At 44.4% G+C, this 22,682-nt stretch overlaps 1 protein-coding gene across 2 annotated transcripts; it reads left to right on the top strand.

Annotated features, from left to right (window-relative positions):
* Positions 1–4,751: 4,751 nt before the first annotated feature.
* On the top strand, positions 4,752–11,972 carry ATP5MC2 (ATP synthase membrane subunit c locus 2). 2 transcript variants are annotated; one of them, XM_049883307.1, is made up of 5 exons: positions 4,752–4,834; positions 7,641–7,710; positions 9,004–9,081; positions 9,625–9,818; positions 11,708–11,972. In XM_049883307.1, exons 1-5 carry the CDS (start codon positions 4,767–4,769, stop codon positions 11,820–11,822), a joined length of 525 nt encoding a protein of 174 aa, XP_049739264.1. In that variant the 5' UTR covers positions 4,752–4,766; the 3' UTR covers positions 11,823–11,972. The 2 variants fall into 2 exon arrangements, with proteins under 2 accessions (XP_049739264.1, XP_049739265.1); XM_049883308.1 differs by lacking the exon at positions 4,752–4,834 and adding an exon at positions 5,705–5,730.
* Positions 11,973–22,682: the final 10,710 nt, after the last annotated feature.

Here is a 22,682-nt window from a genome sequence, read left to right as displayed (position 1 = left end):
GGTTTCTAGATAAACATGTAGGATATATACAAATTCATCATACCAATTCAAAGAAACTTAGATTCTTCCCCAGCAAAAACTTTCTTGGCCACTCTGCCACCAACTTTCCCACTGATCTCGCCCTTACCAGTTGCCATCAAGTCAATTCCAACTCGTGGCAACTGCAAGTGTTTCAGAGTAGAACTGTTCTCCACAGGGTTTTCATAGCTGTAACCTTTTGGAAGCAGATCACGAAACCTTCCTTCCAAAGCACCCATGGGTTTGTTTAAACCATCAACCCTTCAGTTAGCAGCCAAGCACATAACTGCACCACCCGGGCCTGGACGCCTAAAATCTTTTCCCATCTTCCTTCCTTTTTCTTTCTCTAGAAATAGGGAAATTAACTGATGGTTCACAGTCCTGCTGTCCTGAGGAACTGATTTAGCAAGGGAAAGTAGAAAGTCCATCAGTCAGTGCCCACCAGTCAATCACAGCCCCAGGAGCTTGAAATTGACAATCACAAATAAATAGAGGAGCTCAAGATCTAAGTAAGAATAGTCCTTACTGGCAATGTAAAGGTATCACTTCAGCTTGTATAAAATTGCCTACTAGCAGAAAGAGAATCCTGGAACGTTAACACTGGAAGGAACCTTAGCAATCACCTACTTCTATCGTTGATTTTTCCAAATGAGGAAAGGAGTTAGTTAGTAGCAAGGTTGAGACTAGACTCCTAGTCTCCTGCCTCTAAGACAACTGTTCTTTCCATGCACTTGCGGGCAACATAGCATCTTGCTAAATGCGTCATAAAGTAACTTCATCTTAAGCCATTAAAAAAAAAAAAAAGTGCTATCAGTTCCAACTCGAAGTGACCCTGTAGGACAGGGTAGAGCTGCCCCCATTGAATTTCCAAGGCTGTGATCTTTACCAAAGCAGAACTTAACCACTGCGAAACCAGGGCTTATCTTAAGACTTAAAACCCCCGCCCTCTCAAAAAAAACAAAAACAAAAACATTGCCATCGAGTCTATTCGGACTCATAGCGACCCTATACGGAATGCAAAATAAATGATTCAAACCATTCCTCTTCTGTCGGGCAAAAAGAAAATTTTTTTTCTTTGTGTTTGTTTCTCTTTCTACCCCTCTTAGGCCCGGTGGAGCAGTGCTTAAAGCGATGGACTGCTAACTGAAAAGTCAGCAGTTCGAAACCACCAGCGGCTCCTCTGGAGAAAGATGTGGCAGTCGGCTTCCCCGAGATTTACAGCCTTGGAAACCCTATGGGGTCGCTAAGAGTCGGAATCGACTTGAAGGCAGTGCGCTTGATTTGGAAGTTTCTGTGAATCCCCTCTTTCTCTATTTGGGGTTTCAAATTAAACTGTGGCATGCCTGCATAAATCTCTTGATTTTTCTTCTTTGAGCTAGTGTTTCCCGCCCACAGGCAAATATGCATAAGCCAACCAAGATTCTTTCTTGGTGACCTTTGTCGATAAGAACATTCAGAATTTCTGCATGGAAGATGCTGGACCTCCCTCCTAGCCCATCCAGTCAATTAAAAGGAGTCTCTGTCCTCCCCCCCACCCCAGGATTGTTAACCAATCCGGAAAAAGAAAAAAATCAATCTCATTTCTTCGTCATCACTGTTCAGGAAGGCTGCTAACCAGTCAGAATCTGCCACTAGCAGTCATTAGAAAAACTGGCCAATCAGGCCAATCTTGTTACATGGTCTGGTAGGAAGAGAAAGGGAGTGATTGGAAAGGCTAGTTCTGACTCCACACCCTTTCCGTGCTGGGCACAAGCTTTTCCTCAGTGAAAGGAAGGAAGGATCATTCCCCAAGACTGTGGTCAGAAAGATTCCTAGACTTTCAGCCTAATTTTCTCTGGGATCATTTTTGTTGTCTTCAAATTCACCCATCCTTCACATTACCTCCCTCCACATTTTGTAGTCTCACCGCTCCCTTACTGATCTAATTTTAGCTTCCGACTTCGTAGCAATAGCCTCCAGGATTCTCAGCACTCCCCACAGAGCTTCACCCGAAAACTTGTCAAATAACTTGTTTTGCATAATTTGTGTAGGTGAAAAAGTTTAGTAAGTGATAGTTGAGTCTGTTTCAGGAGACATCTTTGCTGGGAACACACAAGCTACAGTCTCTAGGGACTGAGTTACAATGCTCCAATAATAATAATAATTGCTAGCATGTATTTGCTCTCACTGAGTATCAAGAAACCCTGGCGGTGCAGTGGTTAAGCAACATGCCGGTTCGAACCCGCCAATCTCTCAGTGGGAGATGTGGCAGTGTGCTTCCTTAAAGGTTATAGCCTTGGAATGCTATGGAGCAGTTGTACTCTGTCCTGGTAGGGTCCCTATCAATTGAAACCGACTGACTTGATAGCAATGGGTTTGGTTTTTTGGTTATTGGTATCAAGCACCTTGCTATGTTATCCCAGTATTTGTCCAGGGGGAAGCACTGTTATAATTCCCAACTTAAAAAAAAAAAAAACCAACCCAGTGCCGTTGAGTCGATTCCGACTCATAGCGGCCCTATAGGAAGGACAGAGTAGAACTGCCCCATAGAATTTCCGAGGAGCACCTGGCGGATTGGAACAGCCGACCACTTGGTTAGCAGTCGTAGCACTTTACCACTACGCCACCACGGTTTCCAATTCCCAAGTTACATAAGAGGAAATCGATTTAGAGGGGTTAAACAGCTTGCCTAAGGTCACAGAGCGACTTGGGAACCCAGGTTTGTCTGAATCAGGAGCGCACCACTGTAAGGCAGAGAAACACTGCAGGCGGTCACAACTTTTGGGTGGAGCCAGCTTTAGCTTCCTCAGAGGCCCTCTCTTCAATGCTTCTTTGGGATTGTTAGCGGTATCTGAGAGGTCTTGGTTGTCTCGCAACAAACAGCTGCAACAACCGTTTTGTGGTGGCGGCTCCTAAGAACTGTGACTTTTTGCCTTGGAGGATGTAAAACTAAGAGCTAAAGAAGCTCAGTATTAGGGGTGGTGGTGTCTGGGAACCTCAGAGAATATAAACTCTAAGTGCCGTGCTAGCCTGTCTTCCCTTTCTCCTCACAGCATCTTACACGGTGCCTGGCACCGCTTGGTACTCGGTAAATACCTGTTGATTGATTGATTCCCAAGGATTCCGGCTCCATTCCTCAAGCCCTAGCCCTAGTCACCAGGAACTGGAGAGAGATTCGGGGATTTCAGTGGAGCGTGTGAGAATCCTAACCGAGTTGGAATCTTGGATTTAGGAAAAACGGAGAAGTCCCCCACTCTTCTCTCCTCGCCTCCTATTCCTCCCCATTCCTTACCCTCCCTTTCAGGAGCTCAGGGCCATAAAAATGCAGATGGAGGATCGGTGTGAAATAACGGGCCCATATAAATCCCTCTGCCGCCCGCCTGCAAGATGGATTGGCCGCATTGAAATTCCTCCGCGAGGATAATTAAACTCGGGGCCTCATCCGGGCAAAATTACATTCCTGTAATGGCGTCGCTCGGGGTCCCGGGAAATTGCTCCGTGGGCTTTCAGCAGGGGTTTTTATCGCCGGCCGGGGTGTGCCTGGCTGCGACTCGCCTCTCCTCCGGGACCGTAAAGCTGCTGCCGTGATTTATCCTCCCCTTCTCCCAAATCCGATTAAATGGAGGAGCTCGGGGCCGGGGCGCCGCGGGGTCCGGGAGCCGGGAGGGGGCGACGGGAAGGACGGGGCCAAGGAGGGGAGGACAAACGGCCCCTCAGAGGGTGGCGGATTTGGCTTTATTTACAGCCGCGGCTTCCTTTTTATTTTTTATGAGGGTGTACTGAGCTTTTCCCGTCTTGTGCTGCCTTTCAAGCGCGATGCCCGGACAGCTGGGGTTCGGACAGGAGGGGAAACTGGATAGGCCTTGTCCCCCTCTTCTTTCTAAAGGATTAGTCAGACCCTGTCTAGGAGACAAAGTGGTTTAGAGGAAGAAATGTGGACCGGGAAGACTTCCATCTCCTTCCACCAGGGAAAGGATGAGCGAAAGGGCACGGGGGAGAAGACGAGGGGGCTTTCATAAGGGGACCTCATGAGGGGGTCCACTTATCCTAACTCGCGTAGGTGAGGCCTGGACAGAGGCTTGGGCATGCCTGGAGTGACCTTGCAACCTCACTAGCGGTCACAGGTGCCTGTTATTCCTTGATTTCCCCAGAACTCAGAAGAAAGAAGGCTTAGGAGCAGGGTGTTTGGGTCTCAATCATCTTTAGCCTCTGTTTTCTGGCTCGCTGATGCTGGTTTCTTCATGGCTAATCACCGGAATAAGGCAGAAAGGGAAAAAGAGGCGAAGCCACCAGAGGCAGCTGGCGCATTTTGCTGACTCTTTGGCCATAGAACGGGTTTTCTGTCCAACGATGCCAGGGCCCCGGGGGCGAAGGAAAGCAAGAATCCAATGGCCTTGTTTTTCTCTTGTTACATTTTGGATAGTGAATCTCAATCCCGATTTCATGCTATTTAACACTGGTTTTCTGGATTTTTTTTTTTTTTTTTTTTGCTATGTGACTGCGCATGCTCGGAAAGGGGACGCGAGCCCATGATTCCAACTCTATGTGGACAAAACAGCAGGTCACGTTACCGATGGGTTTAGATCGCCTGTTGTCCTCATTTTTGCACGCTACCTGCTCGGCCTGCAGTTTCTCCTCTCAAACGCCAGGTGGAGAGACTGGCCGGATGCAGCCACCGAGCTGGCGGGCGGCGCTGTAGCGCCGGGACCGACCCTCTACGTTTCAGTCGTTCTATCTTCAATCGCGCGACTCGTTGGCCCGGGCTGCGCATGCGCCGAGTCTGCCCTCCCGCTATCCCCAAGCCCCGCCCCTCTCTGTCTTTTTGCACTTGGAGCAGGTAAGGCCTTGGAGCTTCGCGCCCGGATTGCGCCGCGCACGCGCGCGAGGTACCCTACCTCGCGTGGATGCTTTGAGGCCCTTCCCTTGCATGCTCCCACCCCGACCCTCGCGCCCTCTCTAGTTCCCGGTATCCCCGCGCCTTAGGGCTGCCCCTTCCGCGTGCCGGTGACCTCCAGCCGAGCGGGCCTGGCGCCATCTTGGATGTCTGTCCCTGGGGGAGGGTTCCTTGGAGCAGGCAAAAGTCACATCCCGGTTGCTCATTTTCACCTGTCCTAACTCAGCCCTCACAACGTTCTTTTCTCAGCCTCTTGGCCTTTCAGGAAGAGCCCTGGTAGCGAAGTGGTTAAAGCGCTCGACTGCTAACCGAAAGGTGGGCGGTTGGAACCCACCAGCCCTTTGGCGGGAGAAAGATGTGGCAGTCTGCTTCCGTAAAGATTTACAGCCTTGGAAACCGTATGGGGCAGATCTACTCTGTCCTGTAGGGTCGCTGTGAGTCGGAATCGACTCCACGGCAGTGGGTTTGGTTTGGTTGCACTTGCAGAGTTGTCACACCTCCAACCTCATATATTTGTTTTCTCCTCTCATCCTGACTAATGCTTTCCTTGTTCTTAATCTGCCGCAGACTTTCAGCTCCAAAACCTCAAGTGCCCCGAGCAAAGGAGATAGTGGAGCCTCCAAAGCCACAAACCTCTAGTCAGCAGTTCTCGATTTAAAAAGTAAACCATGATTGTTGAAGTGAACAGAACAGCAAGAGTACTCCGTCCCTTCAGGTTATGGCCTGGGAGAGCTATGGCAGAAAAGAGAGGTTTTCTGGGGATCCATTGATTGATTATCTCTCAGTACCGTTCTTTTCCTTCCCTGACACTCCAGTGAAGTTGGAAAAATGCACAAGTGGTGAGCTTGAGAAGTAAGGGTTTCTGTTAGAGGCAACAGGCCCACAATAGCAAGGGTAAGGCCAGGTAGATGGGGCCAGCATGGGAGAATGCCCATCTGCCAGCTTTCCTATCAAGGGTTTATTAACCTCCCAGGCTTTTTCTACTCTTAAAATAAAAAGATTTAAGGAAGGGAATGATTAAGTTGGGAAAGAGGCCCATGATGATTTAGGAGCTCTGATTCTGGACAGTGCCCAAGGTGTTGTACACTAACAATTGCAGACTTACCAAGGTTAAGCAACCAGTGGAGGGAAGTGCACATCACTCCAAATCAAAAAACCAAACCCATTGCCGTCAAGCTGATTCCAACTCATGGTGACCATATAAGACAGAATAGAACTGCCCCATAAGGTTTTCAAGGCTATAAATCTTTACGGAAGCAGACTGCCACATATTGCTCCCATGGAGCAGCTGGTGGCTTCAAACCATTGACCTTTTGGTTAGTAGCCTAGAGCTTAACCACTGAGCTGCCAGGGTTGTGCACCTCCCTCGGGTTCCTTTGTCACCCATTATTATGGGCTTATTATATGCCAGTACCACCTTAAGCTCTTTATATGTCTTATTTAATACCCCTAAGAATCAAAGGATATTGAGGTTTAATTGTCTTGAGGGGGGAAAAAAAAATCACCCTTTTTTAAAGCTTTAAAGAAGTTTTGGGATTTTGACCCATGAAAACCTGAGTAGTCCAACAGCAAAATTGGATTTGATTTATGTATATGCAGAACTCAGAGTTCTAGACAGGAAAGGGGTAAGACACCCATTAAACTAAAAGTAACTTAGGTTTTGGATTCAGTAGTGTTGTCACCTCGGACAGTCTTGAGTACACTTTATTTAAGGAAGTGGTATTTAATAGGCCTAAGTAATTACTGAGTATTTCAGCCTAAGATTTATTAGAAAGCATGCAACTTAAGAGTGAGAAGTTCTGGCTCTGTTACTACCAGAGTTTTAAGACTGGCTCTCAAAGTTAAGTGTATGTAAGAATCATTTGGGAAGCTTGTTTGAAATGCAGGAACTTGGGCCTTATCTCCAGAGATCTTGGCCAGTAAGATTTAAGGTGGGGCCCAGGAATATGCATTTTTAATACATACACCACCCACACCCCCAGATAATTCTGGTTTACGTGTATCTCTCACTTCACTTTGAGACACTCTGCCTTAAGGTCTTTAACTCACCCCATCTCTTAGATAAGTTCAGTTCTGGCAACTTAGGCACCTTCCGTGCCAGGACTGTTTTAGATGTTGGGGATACAAAATTGAATATCCCTTAGTGTAATAGTGAAAATGAATAGTTTAACAGTCATTGCTAATTAGAGTAATGTAGTTTCCCACTGATCTGCCCTGCCCTGTTAATGTAGGAAATAGAAGTGTTTTAAGCAATAAAATACTTATACGTAATTCAGTAAAAAGATCGTTGGAGATCTTCCAGTGTCTTAGCCTCCAGCAAATATCTCCCAGAAGTATAAAGACTCCAGTTTTTAAATTGCAGTTTTTTTAAGGTCCAGGCAGTGAGGTCTTGAGAAGGTTTCCGTTTGAGTACAGACTAAGGAAAACTTAGGGAGAGGGCACTCTGGGAAAATTCCTCTGAAAACCCCAATTTATGAGGCTATGGAAATGGATAACTGGTCTTAAGGCTGGGACTCGGTAGCCACTTGTTCAGGCAAGGGGAGGTTATTTGATTATAAGGAAATCTTGGAAGCTGTGTGGGGTTTCTGGAGAAAATCATGACTTCAGGGTTCTAATTCCAACTCTGCTGATCACTTGAGGTTAGTCACTCTGCTCTCTGGACTAGTTAAATTTTCCAGAGCGCCTTTTCAGCTAATGAGGATATACTTTAGTAAGGACGGTGTTTACAATGCTACTTCTGTAATTTCAGCTTTCCTGCCACAGCCCCTCATCCCCTGAAAATGTACACCTGCACCAAGTTTGTCTCCACCCCCTCCTTGGTGAGTACCTGCCTTTTTTCGGAGTCTTTAAAGAGGGGCATCTTGTCTCTTCCTTGCTATCAGATCTTGTCTCTCACAGTTGGGCAGGTGGAGGGTGACAGATTTTGGGGGAAGGAAAGGCCCTTTGCCATGGTAGCCTGACAGGAGAGAGTGAATGCTTACCAGTCACCCTCTTAATTCACATCTCTTGGAGGCTAGTTAATTCCTCTCTTCCAGCCATTTTAGAAGGAGAGTATAGATGAAAATGTAGACCAGGATAAGACTATTCCTAATCCTGAAACAAAAGTATTCCTGTAAATTGGAACTTAGTCAGTCTTGGTGAACATGAAGTAGATTGTGTAACTTGGTCAGAGTATGCAGTGTATGCAGGATCTTGTTTTGAGTGTTGGAAAGGAGAACCATAGCTGGGGGTTCCCTCTGGGAACTTAAATTTGGTAGAGAAGCTAAAATACATACAAATTTTTATTGAAATGTATTTAACTCAGAAGCAACAGCATAGAAGAAATTACAAATAGAGGCAATTGATTAATCAATTTATAAATGGAAAGGACTGAAGCTATTAGTAGATCCCATTTATGGAGCACTTACCATGTGCCTGGCACTGAGTTTACCAATACATAATCTTATTTATTCCACAAATCAGCCCTGAGAAATAACATCCTCATTTGATAGGTGAAGAAACAGGCTTAAAGAGGTTAAGTTATTTGTCCTGAGATCACACAACCGATATGGAGCTGAGATTTGAATCTAGATCCATCTGACTTGAAAGTCCTGGCTCTTAACCTCTATTGTCTGGCTTGGGGTCAGAAAAGACTACCAGGGGGTGAATTTTGAGCATTAATATTTGTGTCTGTTTTCCAGAAGGATGTGTTCAGGGAAAGGTGCCCCTTTCTGCCCCAGTCCTTGGCTTTCTTCTTAGAGACTGGCCTCAACAATATATATTGCCCTTGTTGAGTGAAGCAAATGTTTCTGAGGCTTAGATTTCTTTGGTTTTCAAGGACTGTAAAAGGGTACGTTGAGGGTAGGTAAACCCTTGAGGCTCAAAGGGAAGTAGATTTTCTTCCCTTAAAGCAAAGAAGCCTGGGAAGCAAGAGAAATTGCATTGTTCTTGATCTAGAATTAGCTAAGATTAAGAAAGAATGATCCAAGATTCTGATTTAAGTGTGAGAGAATGGAAGAGGCATCAGGGGAGGGAAGGTCCTATCTGTTGATGCAAGTGATAACTTGGCATGGTTCTGAAATTCATCTCCACAGCCTTCCCTGATCTTCTCACCCTTGTGTCATTCTTGCTAGGTCAGGAGCGCCTCTCAGCTGCTGAGCCGACCGTTGTCTACAGTGGTGCTGAAACAACCCCAGACACTGACAGATGAGGTATGTTACAGGTGTAAGTTGGGTCTGTGGTTTAGGGGAGAGAGGTGGGGAGGGTTACCCACCAGAACCAGTAGGGGGAGTGCTGAGGACAATAATCACAGACTAAAATTAGTGAAGGAATAAGGCCATTGGCTTTAGGTGATAGAGGTGACTTAATATCATACATGCTGTAGTACTCCAGCTTTTGCAATTTGCAGCACATGCCCAAGTGTGCTGCTAATAACTGCCATTGCTCGGCCTAGTTTACTGACTTGAGTTGAGGTTTCTAGTCCCAGGAAGATCTTGGTGCACTGAGAATGGCCTAAGGCCTCAGTCTTATACTTCTAGACCACACCTGAATCTTCAAGGCATTTGAAATCTACCTCCTACATTAAGCAGTTCTGCTTGCCATCATTTTAAGGAGTTTTCCAGGAGGTAAAAGATCTTCTGTTTGGGGGGGAAACTATGGGGTTTGATAGTATAAAAGGTTTAAATGGTAAAAAAAGTTTCCAAAGCAAGAGGTTTCCCTAAAGACTTTACCTTCCATCTACCTCTTCTTAACAGAGCTTTAGCAGCTTGACAGCCCCACGTTCTCTGACCTCACTTATCCCTAGTCGCAGCTTCCAAACCAGCGCCATCTCAAGGGATGTCGACACAGCAGCCAAGTTCATTGGTGCTGGGGCTGCCACAGTCGGAGTGGCTGGCTCTGGAGCTGGGATTGGGACTGTATTTGGAAGCCTCATCATTGGTTATGCCAGGTAAGATAAGTTGGTCCCTCTGATAGGCTTTTCAAAGGTCTGAGTGGAAATATTTGGTGTTCCTGAGCTGTACTTACCTGTATGGTAGCCACTAGCCACATATGCGTATCGCTATTTGAATTTAACTTCTAATTAGTTAAAATTAGGTAAAATTTAAGATTTCAATTTCTCATTCACACTAGCCACATTTCAAATGCTCAGTAGCCACAAGTTGGAAGTGTAGGTATAGAACATTTCTATCAACAAAGAAAATTCTATTGGACAGCTTTTGTCTAGTGCTGGAGTGGGCAAACTAAGACCCAAGGACCAGGTCTGCTTTTGTACACCTGTATAATCTGAACTTTTTTCATTTTTAAAGGGTTTTGTATTTTATTATACAACAAAGACCTCAAATGCCCACAAAGCCTAAAATATTTACTGTCAGGCCCTTTACAGAAAATGTTTGCAATCCCTGGTCTACAGCCTCAGTGTTGTTTTTCCCCATCCCCGGGAATTCCCTTCTGTCACTCCTGGGAAAACTGCCTCTGCAGCCAGCCCCACTGGTCCCTGAAAGCTGGGACCATTTGGTCCCTGCCTACTCTGGTCAGCTCATTGTTAGAACTAAATTAATCCTCTAAAGACCAGCAAGTTCTCTTAATGTCTTTGGGGGAATAGATTTATTTTTCAGGATTTGTATGAAACAAGAAGCCTGACTGCTTCTGTGTTCCCAATTCTGTTAAAAGTTGGTGGTGCTTTACCTTAACCATCATGCTTCAAAGTGAGGCGTCAGAGTGAGGGAAATACAAATTATGTATTGATTTTCAAAGTTGGGAGTCCTTTTTCCCATTGTTACTATCTAAACAATATGTTATTATCATCTTAATTCCTCAGATTATTTGTAGCGTCTTAAGGCCCAAAATCTTGACTGTTTTGGAATGAAGGTAGTTCTGTCCCCGACTTCTCTTGTCCTCTAGAACAATGGGTTTTTTTTTTTTGTTTCCTTGCATTTTTTTTTTTTTTTTAATTGTGTTCCATAAAACCCTGAGATTCTGAGGATGTCCCCTTAAAGATTATCTTACAGGATGAGGGGAGGCCAGTCAAAGAGGCCTTTAAAATCCCCCGCTTCTTTTGAACCATTGAAATTTGACTTTTTATGTTTTGTGCTTTGGGATTCTGCTGTTTCAAGTTTGAAAACACTGCTCTAGATAGACCCTGGTACTCTGGATGCTTCTGCCATCCTGGTTCCAAAAAAACTAAAGCAAACCCATTGCTGTGGAGTCGATTCGGACTCATAGCAACCCTATAGGACAGAGTAGAACTGCCCCATACAGTTGCCAAGGAGTGGCAGGTGGATTTGAACTGCTGACCTTTTTGGTTAGCAGCCTAACTCTTAACCACTGCACCACCAGGGCTCCGCCATCCCGGTTAAAGAAAACATTGCCATTGAGTCGATTCCAACTCATAGCGACCCTATAGGACAGAGTAGAACTGCCCCATAGAGTTTCCAAGGACAGCCTGGTAGATTCAAACTGCTGACTTTTTGGTTAGCAGCTGTAGCTCTTAACCACTATGCCACAAGGGTTTCCACTATCCTGGTTAAAAAGGCCCTGGATATTAAGTGTCCCAGCCTAGAGGTCTTAAGTTATGATGGTGATATGGCTGATTCACTAGAGGAGGTAGTGTTTATACCTGGGCCATGTTAAAGGATTTTAGATTGTTCGTGCCCCTCACTCAGTCCCTGTAGAACCTTTGGTGTGTTAGGGCAAGAATTTGGGCATGATGTTATCACCCTGAAAGGCTCATTACATAAGATGAGTTCCAGGAGGGGAAATCTCCCTGAGCCTACCTTTAATATTTGTCCTTTTTTGTGTGGACTAGATATTCAGTGTTTTCTCCTTCCCTTCTCCCAGGAACCCTTCTCTGAAGCAGCAGCTCTTCTCCTACGCCATTCTGGGCTTTGCCCTCTCAGAGGCCATGGGGCTCTTTTGCCTGATGGTGGCCTTTCTCATCCTCTTCGCCATGTGAAGGAGTCGGCTCCACCTCCCGTAGTTCTTTTTCCTGTGTCTCGTCTGCCCTATATATTCCTTTCCCTGTACCTCTCCAGGCAGCCTGGGGAAAGTGATTGGCTCAGGGTTTGACAGAGGGAAGACAAATAAATACTGTATTAAGATGTTTCTTGAGTCTCCTATGTATATTTATTTTCCACAGTTGGCTAAATGCCTTGGTGAGAGTACAAGGCATGGAGGGTGGTGATCGTTCTGAAATCACCTTGGGTCTGGGTTCACTTGTTCCTGATAGTGTGCTTCAGGAAAGCTTTATTCAAATAAGCCCTCCACTTTAATAATTTTTACCTGGCATGGTCTGTTACTTGCCTTGAAGGATTGGGTTAATAGCAACTTAAAGGGCTGACTTAAAATATTGACTAATGTTGTTAGGTGTTGACTACTAGGCTCTGTTTCCACTGCCAGCATCCTGGCTCAGGCCTTCTTTGCCACTTATTTGGTCTATTACAATAACCTCTTACCGGGCCTTCTGCCTCCAGTATCTTCCCCATAGCATTTACTTCTACCCACAACTGCCAGGCTAATCCTCTTTGCAAAGGACTGGTCTTACCATTTACCAACTCAAAAATAGCCTGACTTCAACTCTCCTAGCTTTAGTTCTTTATTCTCTTATACTACACCCAGAATGGACTGTTTGTCATTTTTAAAATTCTTTCCATGCTTTCCTATCCATACCATATCTTAAAGCCTTGGCCATCTCTGCTTTCTCTCCCTGAATAACACATAAGGTCTACAATAAATTGTGGATGTATGTGTGTGTGTGTGAGAGTGTGAGATTTATCTTGCAAATTAGGTTGTTGGTTTCTTGAGGCAGGGACTATGCCATGCCCATCTTTGTATCCCTGGAAGTACATCTTGCATCTCATGTAGCAAGTGCTTAGTTGAATGTTGATTTAATCACCCAATTCAACTCCCCTCTCCCCCACTTCACAAATGAGGAAATAGACTTTGACAGGACAGAACACTGACACAGAGCTGGAACTACAGCTGGGATCCAGAGTATGAGAGTACCACACTGTTGGTCTTATGTGACTCTCCCCAAGTCCATGGTCTTCTTGTGACTGTTAATTTTCCCAAGCAAGGAGGAAAAGGGCACACTAAGCAAAAATAAACATTTTCTCTTAAAAATGCCTTGAGGGGGACTTGAGACTATAGAAAAAAAAAAAAAAATTTTTTTTTTTTTTTTTTTTTCAGTATAAAATTGAGGAATTACATCTAAAGGCTACATAAACTTGGAATAATCCTTCTTTTACACAGCTTGAAGTAACTTAGAAATGACAATGTAGATGATCTCAGCAGTCTTGTTTCAGTTCAGTCAGTGACTATAAATGTCTGGGGTAGAGGCTTGACCCCAAAAAGTAATTCCAAATCATTCACCCTTGCCCTTTTGCTATTGTGATCAAGAGTTTGCTTCCAGGTTGCCGTACGATCCCCATATAACTTATTTTCTAGGTCATGGGTAGGGTCGCTATGACTCAGAATCTACTCGACGGCAATGGGTTTTTTTGGGGACGGGGGGCTCTAAGTGGATCTTAGAAGAACAGGTCCTGACTTCTCTAGCAAAGAGTTGGTTGGAGGTATCAACGTATTTGGAGATGAGCCCTCCCTTTGCTTCAGTTACTTGAATTTGAACTTCTGGTAGCATCCTCTGCTGCCTCAATTCTTCACAAGTTATCTGGTGTCGGAGTGTCTTAGTCATCTAGTGCTGCTATAACAGAGATACCACAAGTGGATGGCTTCAACAAAGAGAAATTTATCCTCTCACAGTCCAGTAGGCTACAACTCCAAATTCAGGGCATCAGCTCCAGGAGAAGGCTTTCTCTCTGTTGGCTCTGGAGGAACGTCCTTGTCATCAGTCTTCCCTTGGTCTGGGAGCATCTTAATGCAGGAACCTCAGGTCCAAAGAATGCACTCCGCTCCTGGTGCTGCTTTCTTGGTGGTATGAGGTCCCCATGTCTCTGATTGCTTCTCTATTTCATTTCTCAAAAGAGATTGGCTTAAGACACTAATCTTGTAGATCTCATCAACATAACTGCTGCTAATGCATTTTATTACATCATAGTGATAGGATTTACAACACATAGGGAAATCACATCAGATGATAAAATGGTAGACAATCATATAATACTGGGAATCATGACCTAGCCAAGTTGACAGATATTTTGGGGAACACAATTCAATCCATGACACTTTGTTTTCTTTCCTTGCCCCTTTCTTTCGAATTGAGTCTATCCCTTAACAACTTAGATGCTTGGAAAGAGCAAGGCTCAGTGGCCCACTTGTTTTTGTTCTCTTTGAGGTGTATGATGAGATGATGTCATAAGAAACTTGGACACAGATTTCTTCAGTAAGAGTCAAGCAACCTGGATCCTTTTAGATTCAGCCCCCAAGAGATATTTATTGGTAACCCAAGTTGCCAGCAACTTGGGGTAGAGGATTACTATGTTTTAGTAGAGAAACAGGATCTAAGAGCAATTTTCTGAAGATCTCTCCAACTTTGAGCAATATTATGGTATGGTATATTACTACTTGTCCTCGTGGTTTTAGGGGAAACCCTCATGGCGTAGTGGTTAAGTGCTATGGCTGCTAACCAAAAGGTTGGCAGTTCAGATCCACCAGACGCCCCTTGGAAACTCTATTGGGCCGTTCTCCTCTGTTCTATAGGGTTGCTGTAGTTGGAATCAACTCGATGGCAATGGGTTTTGTAGTTTTGGAGACAACACTTGATTTGAAATCAGGAGACTTTGGTTCTAATCTCTGTTCTACCATTAACCACATCTGACACTGGGCAGATCACTAACCAATCACTTTTTAGGGCCTAAGTTTTTAGATAATAATTTTTCCTACCAGAGATTATTCAAATGTACACAAAGGTACCTTGAGCATTTGGAAAGGATAATGCTATCAAAGTTCAATGAATATATTGATTATAATTTACTTTATTCTCAGTCTCTTTGGAGCTTAGAGCATATTAGTAAAGGAATGTTATAGGTAGTGTTTTAGGCTGGGTTCTCTAGAGAAGCAATCTCAAGGAAATGGCTCACGCAGTTGTAGAGGCTGGCAAGTCCCAAGTCTGTAGGTCAGGCATCAGGCTAGAGATTTCTGATTCACGTAGCTGTGGGGACTGTCGAACCCAAAATTGGCAGGTCAGATGGCAGGCTGCTGGTTCACAGGCTGTAGAAGCCAATGAATCCCAAGTTTGGCAGGTAAGACGGTGGGCTGCTGGCTCACAGGCTGTGGAGACTGACAAATCCCAAGAGCAGCAGGCAGGACAGCAAGGCATTGGCTCAAGTTCCAAGAACCAGACATCAGATGATGATGAGCTAGATGCAGGATCCAGAAAGAGCAAGCAAGTTTTGCCAGAATGCCCATATATATATTAGATGCAGGCCATACCCCTGAAGAAATGCCCCTTACAACTGGTTGGCTGATCACATAATGGAGGATAACTGCATCATTACATAACTGCCAAATGACATCATCACATAACCGCTAGACAACATCATAACTGCTGAAACACTAAGAATCATGGCCCAGCCAAGTTGACACACAACCTTAACCATCACAGTCCACCCTTTGTCATCTTGGCACCTGTACACATATCCTTAAACCATACACAATCTCTAAATAAAGACAATTATGAAGTCTTCCTTGCACCTAACATGATACAACTAACATGCATACAACTGAAAACACACTACATCTTATATTTTATAAATGAAAAAGCCAAAACTATTTGATGCACACATACAAGGGAGAAATACTCAGCAATTACAGTTCTCATTTCTGCAACTGGTCACGTGGTCATGACTGGCATTTAGAACTACCTTCTACCACTCAGGAAACCCTGTTGGCATAGTGGTTAAGTGCTACGGCTGCTAACCTAAAGGTCGGCAGTTCAAATCTGGCAGGCGCTCCTTGGAAACTCTATGGGGCAGTTCTACCCTGTCCTATAGGGTCACTATGAGTTGGAATCGACTCGACGGCAATGGGTTTGGGTTTTTTTTTCGGGTTCTACTGCTCATTCTGTATTTCCTTTACCCTCAACAAGCACCTTAGCTGGTCGTGGTTCTCTGCCTGGTAGGTGACCCAAACCTTCATTCCTGAAGGATCTGGGCTCTTAGTAGTCGTGTTGGAATTGGGCTGCTGTAATTCTCCATTGACTTTAATCGCAGAGTTTGGCTGTGCTAAGAGACACCCTAAGGGATCTCCTGCATTCCAGACATACCTTTTTTTTACCTCCATTATGCATAATCAATCCAGTTTCCCCAGGGTCAGTCACACCAGGCAATATGGTAACTCCCTTCTTTGCCTGTTGATCCAGAGGCATGAGGAGCCTGAAGTGGCCGGGTGGCATTCTTAACTTCCAGTTCAGTGGAATCCATGTTGTGTTTCCAGTTGGGAGAATTCCTCCCTTTGGAACTAAGACCTCTAGACCTACAGATCAAAGGGTTGCGGGGAGAGGAGACCAAAATTTTGTGAGTAAGACTAGAGGTAACAGTGAGTGGTGCCACTCCCATTTTCACCGTTTGATTCCTGGAACCGTGAATCCTGGCTATGGGAGAACCAGCACGATGCATCAGACACTGGTTTAGAGCATATATAGCCTCTTGGAGAACATTAACCCAACCCTGCAAAGTGTTGCCACCTATCTGTCACTGTAATTGTATCTTTAGAAGGCCATTCCATCATTCTGTCAAGCCAGCTGCTTCAGGTTGTTGGGGAACATGGTAAGATCAGTGAATTCCATGAGCATGGGCCCACTGCTGTACTTCACTGGCTGTGAGACAATCCTGTATGTGATACCACAATGGTGGATACGGCATTCTGTGAGTCTACGGGTGGTAGTTTTGCGGAGGCACTGTGCAGTGAAGGCAAACTATATCCAGGGTAATTGTCTATCCCAGTAAGAATGAAATGCTGCCTTCCATGATGGAAGCAGTCCAATGTAAGCAACCTGTCACCAGGTTGCTGTCTGAACGCCTCAAGGAATGGTGCCCTATTAAGGACTCAGTGTTGGTCTCTGATGACCAGTTGGGCATTCGGCAGTGGCTGTAGCCAAGTAGACCTTGGTGAGTGTAAGTTTATGTTGCTGAGCCCATGGACTCAATGTCCCCTGCAGACTGAATTATGACATAGGGCTGGAGAGTTGTAGTTAGGTGTCTTGATACCTCCGAGGTAGGACAGTGAAGGTGTATGCTGGCCTTGCCGACTGAAGGCAAACTGCTTCTGATGATCCTTTGACACTGGAATTGAGGAAAAAAGGCATTGGCCAGATCAGTAGCTACATACCAGTTACCAAGAAATGTACTAATTTGCTCAAGCAATGAAACCACATCTGGAACAACAATTGCAACTGGAGTCACCACCTGGTTAAGTTTACAATAATCCACTGTCATTCTCTAAGATCCATCTGTATTTTGCACAGGACAAATAGGGAAGTTGAATGGGGATGTCATGGGAATCATCATCCCCACATCCTTCAAGTCATTGATTGTGGTGCCAATCCCTGCAATCCCTCCAGGAATACAGTACTGCTTTTGGTTTACTACTTGCCTAGATAGAGGCAGTTCCAGTGGCTTCCACTTGGCTTTTCCTACCATAATAGCCCTTACACCACATGTCAGGGATCCAATGTGGGGGTTCTGCCAGTTGCTGAGTATGTCTATTCCAATTATGCATTCTGGAACTGGTAAAGTGCATACATATATATAGAGAGAGAGAGATTGATCTCAAGGAAGTGGCTCATGTGGTAGTAGAGGCTAGAGTGTCCCAAGGCTGTGGGTCAGGCTGCAGGCTTCTCCTGACCCACATAGCTGCAGGGGCTGATGAACTCAAGATCGGTAGGTTAGATGGCAGGCTGCTGGCTCACAGGCTGTGGAGGCTGACAAATCCTAAGATCAGCAGGCAGTACAGCAGGCCGTTGCCTCAAGTCCCAAGAGCCGGAGGTCAGATCATAGAAAAGGAAACTGACCATCCAAAATTTATATAGTCTGGCCCTAAAGCATCTGGGGAGAGAACCCAGGGATGCTGAAGGCAGTGAGGGCTAATTCACTCATCTTATTCCTGTCTCTCCAAGAGTCAGTTGTATTTCTTCAGTGCTAGGGGAAGAGTATCAATAGGTTTGTGCCATCCGAATTAGAAGTAAATGATGCCATTCAAAAATGACCTAAATGGCTAAACAGCAGTGATGAGGAGCCTTGTTCCAGCCTCCCTTTCAGGGATGGATTTATTAGTTTGAGGCCTTCTCAGAGACATCAGGCTGAGAAAGCTCAGGAACAATACTGGTGATTTAGTTTGAGCTGGTGCTAAGGAACCTAGAGACAGTTCCTTTTCTTCATTTAAGAGAAATGACATAAAGGAATAACCAAGTTGAATTCTGAAACAGAAAAAGGAAGAGTAGTATCACACTGGTGAGTAGAGAATATTGTTCTAGTTCCCAAGTTTTGAGCAATAAAACTTTTTTGAGCCATGTCTAAAAATACTATGCATTTTCTAACATGAATTCTTAGGACACAGTCCTGGACAGCTTGATGTTCTCATTGTTTGATGAGGAAAACTAAAACATGGGAAGATATTTCAGTCCTCAGGCATTCCTTAAAATTTATTTCATTGCTTAAAATTTATTTATTTTTGAACATTTACCTCAAGGCACTGTTTGTATACTGTGATCAAAGCAACCACTTTAGGAACGGTGGAAAGACCAGACTGAGTCCAGTACAACTAGATGGTGCCCCGCTACCACCACTGACTGCTCTGACAGGGATCATAATAGAGGGTCCTAAACAGAGCTGGAGAAAAATGCAGAACAAAATTCTAACTCAAAAAAAAAAAGACCAGACTTACTAGCCTGACAGAGACCGGAGAAACCCTGAGAGTATGGCCCCCAGATAACCTTTTAGCTCAGTAATGAAGTCACTCCTGAGGTTCACCCTTCAGCCAAAGATTACACAGGCCCATTAAACAAAATGAGACTAAAGGGGCACACCAGCCCAGGGGCAAGGACGAGAAGGCAGGAGGGGACAGGAAAGCTGGTAATAGGGAACCCAAGGTCAAGAAGGGAGAGTGTTGACATGTCGTGGGGTTGGTAACCAGTGTTACAAAACAATGTATACTAACTGTTTAATGAGAAGCTGGATCTGTAAACCATCTAAAGTACAATAATTAAAAAAATAATAAAGCACAATATAAAAATAAATAAATATATAAAGTGGCTTGGCTCTGCAATAAAAAATAGTTGAAGGCACTATGGGTAGAATACCAGTGATGAAGCCAGCCTTCTCTCATCTCAAATACTTGGCTTCTCTTATTTATGTAAATTGTTGGTTGGAGGTAGTTTATTCTCACTTCCTTTCTTGCCTCCAAAAGAAACCGTTTCTTCTCACCTGTTGAATAAATGCTGTGGTAGGCAGAATTTCTAAAATGGCCCCTAAAGATATCCTGTTCTAATCCCCAGAACCTGTGAATGTGATAAGATGTCATTCCTGTGATTATGTTATGTGGCCCAGTTGACTTTAAAATAGAAAGATAGCCTGGGTGAGCCTGATCTAATCACATGAGACCTTAAAAGCAGAAAGCTTTCTCTGGCTGGTGGCAGAAGGAAAGTCCAAAAGATTTGAAGCACAAGAAGAATTTGACATGCTATTGCTGGCTTTGAAGAGGGAGGGGACCGAATGCAAAGACTAGAGAATGGCTTCTAAGAGCTGAGATTAACCCTCCCCATCCAACAGCCAGCAAGGAAATGAGGACCTCAGTCCTACAACCCCAAGGAACCTGAATTCTGCCAAGAACCTACATGAGCTTGGAAGTGGATTCTTCACAGCCTCAAGATAAGAACCCGACTTGGCTGACACCTTGATTTTGGCTTCGTAAACCTTAAGCAGAGAACCCACTCGAGCCTGCCTGGATTTATACTCAACATACAATGAGATAATAAGTGGATGTTGTTTTAAGCCAAAAAATTTATGTTAATTTGTAACACAGCAATAGAAAACTTATACAAGTGCAGTCTTCCAGTATGCAGTAAAAGTAGTAAAGTTTCATCTGAATCTTGTATTAAAAACATACTCAAAATATGACTTACCTGACCCTCGGCCTCCTAACATCATTGTTTAGGAAGATTAAACACAGAAGACCAAAGAATTGATGTCTTTGACTTATGGTGTTGGCAAAGAATATTGAATATACTGCAGACTGCCAGAAGAACGAACAAATCTGTCTTGGAAGAAGTACAGCTGGAATGCTCCTTAGAAGCAAGGATGGTGAGATTTCATCTCCATACTTTGGATGTGTTATCAAGAGGGGCCAGTCCCTGGAGAAGGACATCATGCTTGATAGAGATCAGTGAAAGAGAGGAAGACCCTCAATGAGATGGATTGACATAGTATCTACAACAATGGGCTCAAACATAGCAACGATTGTGAGGATGGCACAGGACCGGGCAGTGTTTTGTTCTGTTGTACATAGGGTTGCTATGAGTCAGAACCGACTCGACAGCAGCTAACAACAAATAACAAGGAAAGACATTTAAACAAAAATTGTACACCAAGCTCTTTTACTACAGCTGTTTCATTTGTGTGAGGTAGATTTTTTTTTTTTTCCTTGTTTTAACAGATGAGAAAACTTAGGCTCAGAGATTCAAGAAGCATGACTTGGTCCTTGAGGTTACGTAGAATAGACTGACCAGAGCTCCTTGCATTACACCACATTGCTTCTTGGAGGCCAGGATAACATTGCAGGGGAGAAAAAGACAAATCTGGACAGTTTTAAGATTTCTCTGTGAAGGTGATTGGTCTATTTTTTCTCATAATTACGACCCCTGTTATCTTGCGGATAGGCAGCGTTTTACCTCCCCCTAGGTTCATTTTGCTCCACTGCTCATTTCCTGGGTTTCTGGGCAGGCTCTGCATAGTTGGCTCATCCCCCCAGGATAGATATTTTTAACCAGTGTGGATTAGAGCCTTCCAGGAACTATGTAGCTGTTTTTACAGAAACCAACTCTGCAGTTCCTGTTGGGGGTATGTGTTGTGTTGTGTGTGTGTGTGTGTGTGCATACACACGTGTGTACATGTAGGGATTGTACTTGAGCCTAAACAGAGACTTGCAGCTCCTCTCATTCTTCTTGCCTTTGAAGGGACTTTTGGTTCTCATACTAGTGTTCTACCCCAAAAGAAGCTATATTTTCACAACAAGAGACTGCAAGGGTACCACTCTAAGGAATCCAATAGGAAAAAGGGATTCCACATTTCCCAACAAGTGGAACAAGGACTTTAAGTTTCCAAAACATAGCTGCAAAGGGTAACAAACAGCTAGTACATGCTCCCTTAGCAACAGAACTCAGTGGGGATTTAGCTCAGGGAAAATCTGTGCAGTGCAAAAGGACCATAAAATTTTCAGAAAACAGCTTAGCCCTGCGCAGTCAACCAGAATGAAAGTCTCAGAATCTTGGGTTCAGATCACTCATTGAATGGCTTTTAGTTAACTTTTCCTCTGCTTCAAGTTCATTCCCTTGTGTGCAATAGGCAAAGAGTATCTGCCTCCCTGAGATGTTATAAAAATAAGTGAAATGAGATTTTAAAACTACTTGTTGGAGACCTAGATTATCTCTCTCCACTGTTTCTTAGTTACCGATTTACCAAGAGTAACTTAACACTGGGGTTCTCAGCCAGTGCTAAAATTAGACTCCACCACTCTGGGGTTTTCTTTTCTTCTTCTTGCTTTTGTTTATGGGACTTGGGGAAACATCTGGGCTGCTGGCATTAATAAACTAAAGACTAAAGAAAAACTTCTCACACTAGAAAACATGATTTTCATCCTATTCACCTTACCGTCCTTTCAAAGAAGAAACCCAAATCAGGCCTGGATTTTGATTAGATTCACTTGTGGAAATGGACCTGGGAAAGCCTAGGAATCTTTTGGGAATGAGAGAGGACAGAATAAACAGGATTGGGAGTGGAAGGAACCTAGACTCCTGATCTCTCTAGCCTCCCTTCTTTTCCTGGCCAGATGGGCTTTCTGCCACTAAACTCCAGGTTCTCTGTCACATCACAAAAGGACCTGGAGTTACTTCTAAATGTACTGACATCTTTGATGGTGGGAGATTCAAGTATTGGGCACTCTTCCTGACCCAGGAGTCTTAGGGAAAAGCAACAGGCAAGGAGGGAGTCAATCTTTTCCAGCTGCAACCTAGAGAAAAGGAACAAATTCTTCACCAGGGAAGATTGTGTAAACAGTGCCTTTGGCTGGAGCCACAGAGTTGGGGAAGCAAAGAAAGGGATCTTTGTTCTCCCCTACCCCAGCCAGAGCACAATCGTAGAGCTGGGATTATTTGCTTTGGCAAGGGACTCCCTGCCTGAAAGGACTAGGCGTTCCAGAGACCGGCGAGGCCTCTGTTGGGCTTTCCTTACGGAACTCAGGAGAGGACAACCCTTAGCCTAAATCTTTTACCTAAGCAAGTAAGCTGAGGATTCTGGAGGCCTGAGACATCTGGCCCATTCTTCTCTAATTTGCCATCACTTCTGCTATATTGTTTGTTAGAAGTATGTCACTAAGTCCAGCCCGCACCAACGGAAATGGAAGTAGACTCCATCTTTTGAAGGGACAAGTGTCAAAGAATTTAGACACATTTTAAAACCATACTCTACCAGTGGAGGTTCTTTCTCTTTAATTGTGCTTTAGGTGAAAGTGTACAGAGCAAATTAGTTTCCCGTTCAACAGTTTATACACAGATTGTTTTGTGACATGGACTGCAGTTCCCTCGATGAGTCAACACTCTCCCTTTCCCCACCCTGGGTTCCCTCTTACTATCAGTCCATTTTTCCTG

The sequence above is a fragment of the Elephas maximus genome, chromosome 4, assembly GCF_024166365.1.
Source record: "Elephas maximus indicus isolate mEleMax1 chromosome 4, mEleMax1 primary haplotype, whole genome shotgun sequence".
Lineage (NCBI taxonomy): Eukaryota > Metazoa > Chordata > Mammalia > Proboscidea > Elephantidae > Elephas > Elephas maximus.
Note: the sequence above shows the minus strand (reverse complement) of the source record. Positions and strands in the feature narration are given on the sequence as shown.

Coding starts and splice junctions, on each gene's coding strand:
- ATP5MC2 (XM_049883307.1), top strand. CDS start 4,767: ATGCGCCGAGTCTGCCCTCCCGCTATCCCCAAGCCCCGCCCCTCTCTG. Junction 7,711..9,003: donor TTGTCTCCACCCCCTCCTTG/GTGAGTACCTGC, acceptor CATTCTTGCTAG/GTCAGGAGCGCCTCTCAGCT. Junction 9,819..11,707: donor CTCATCATTGGTTATGCCAG/GTAAGATAAGTT, acceptor CCCTTCTCCCAG/GAACCCTTCTCTGAAGCAGC.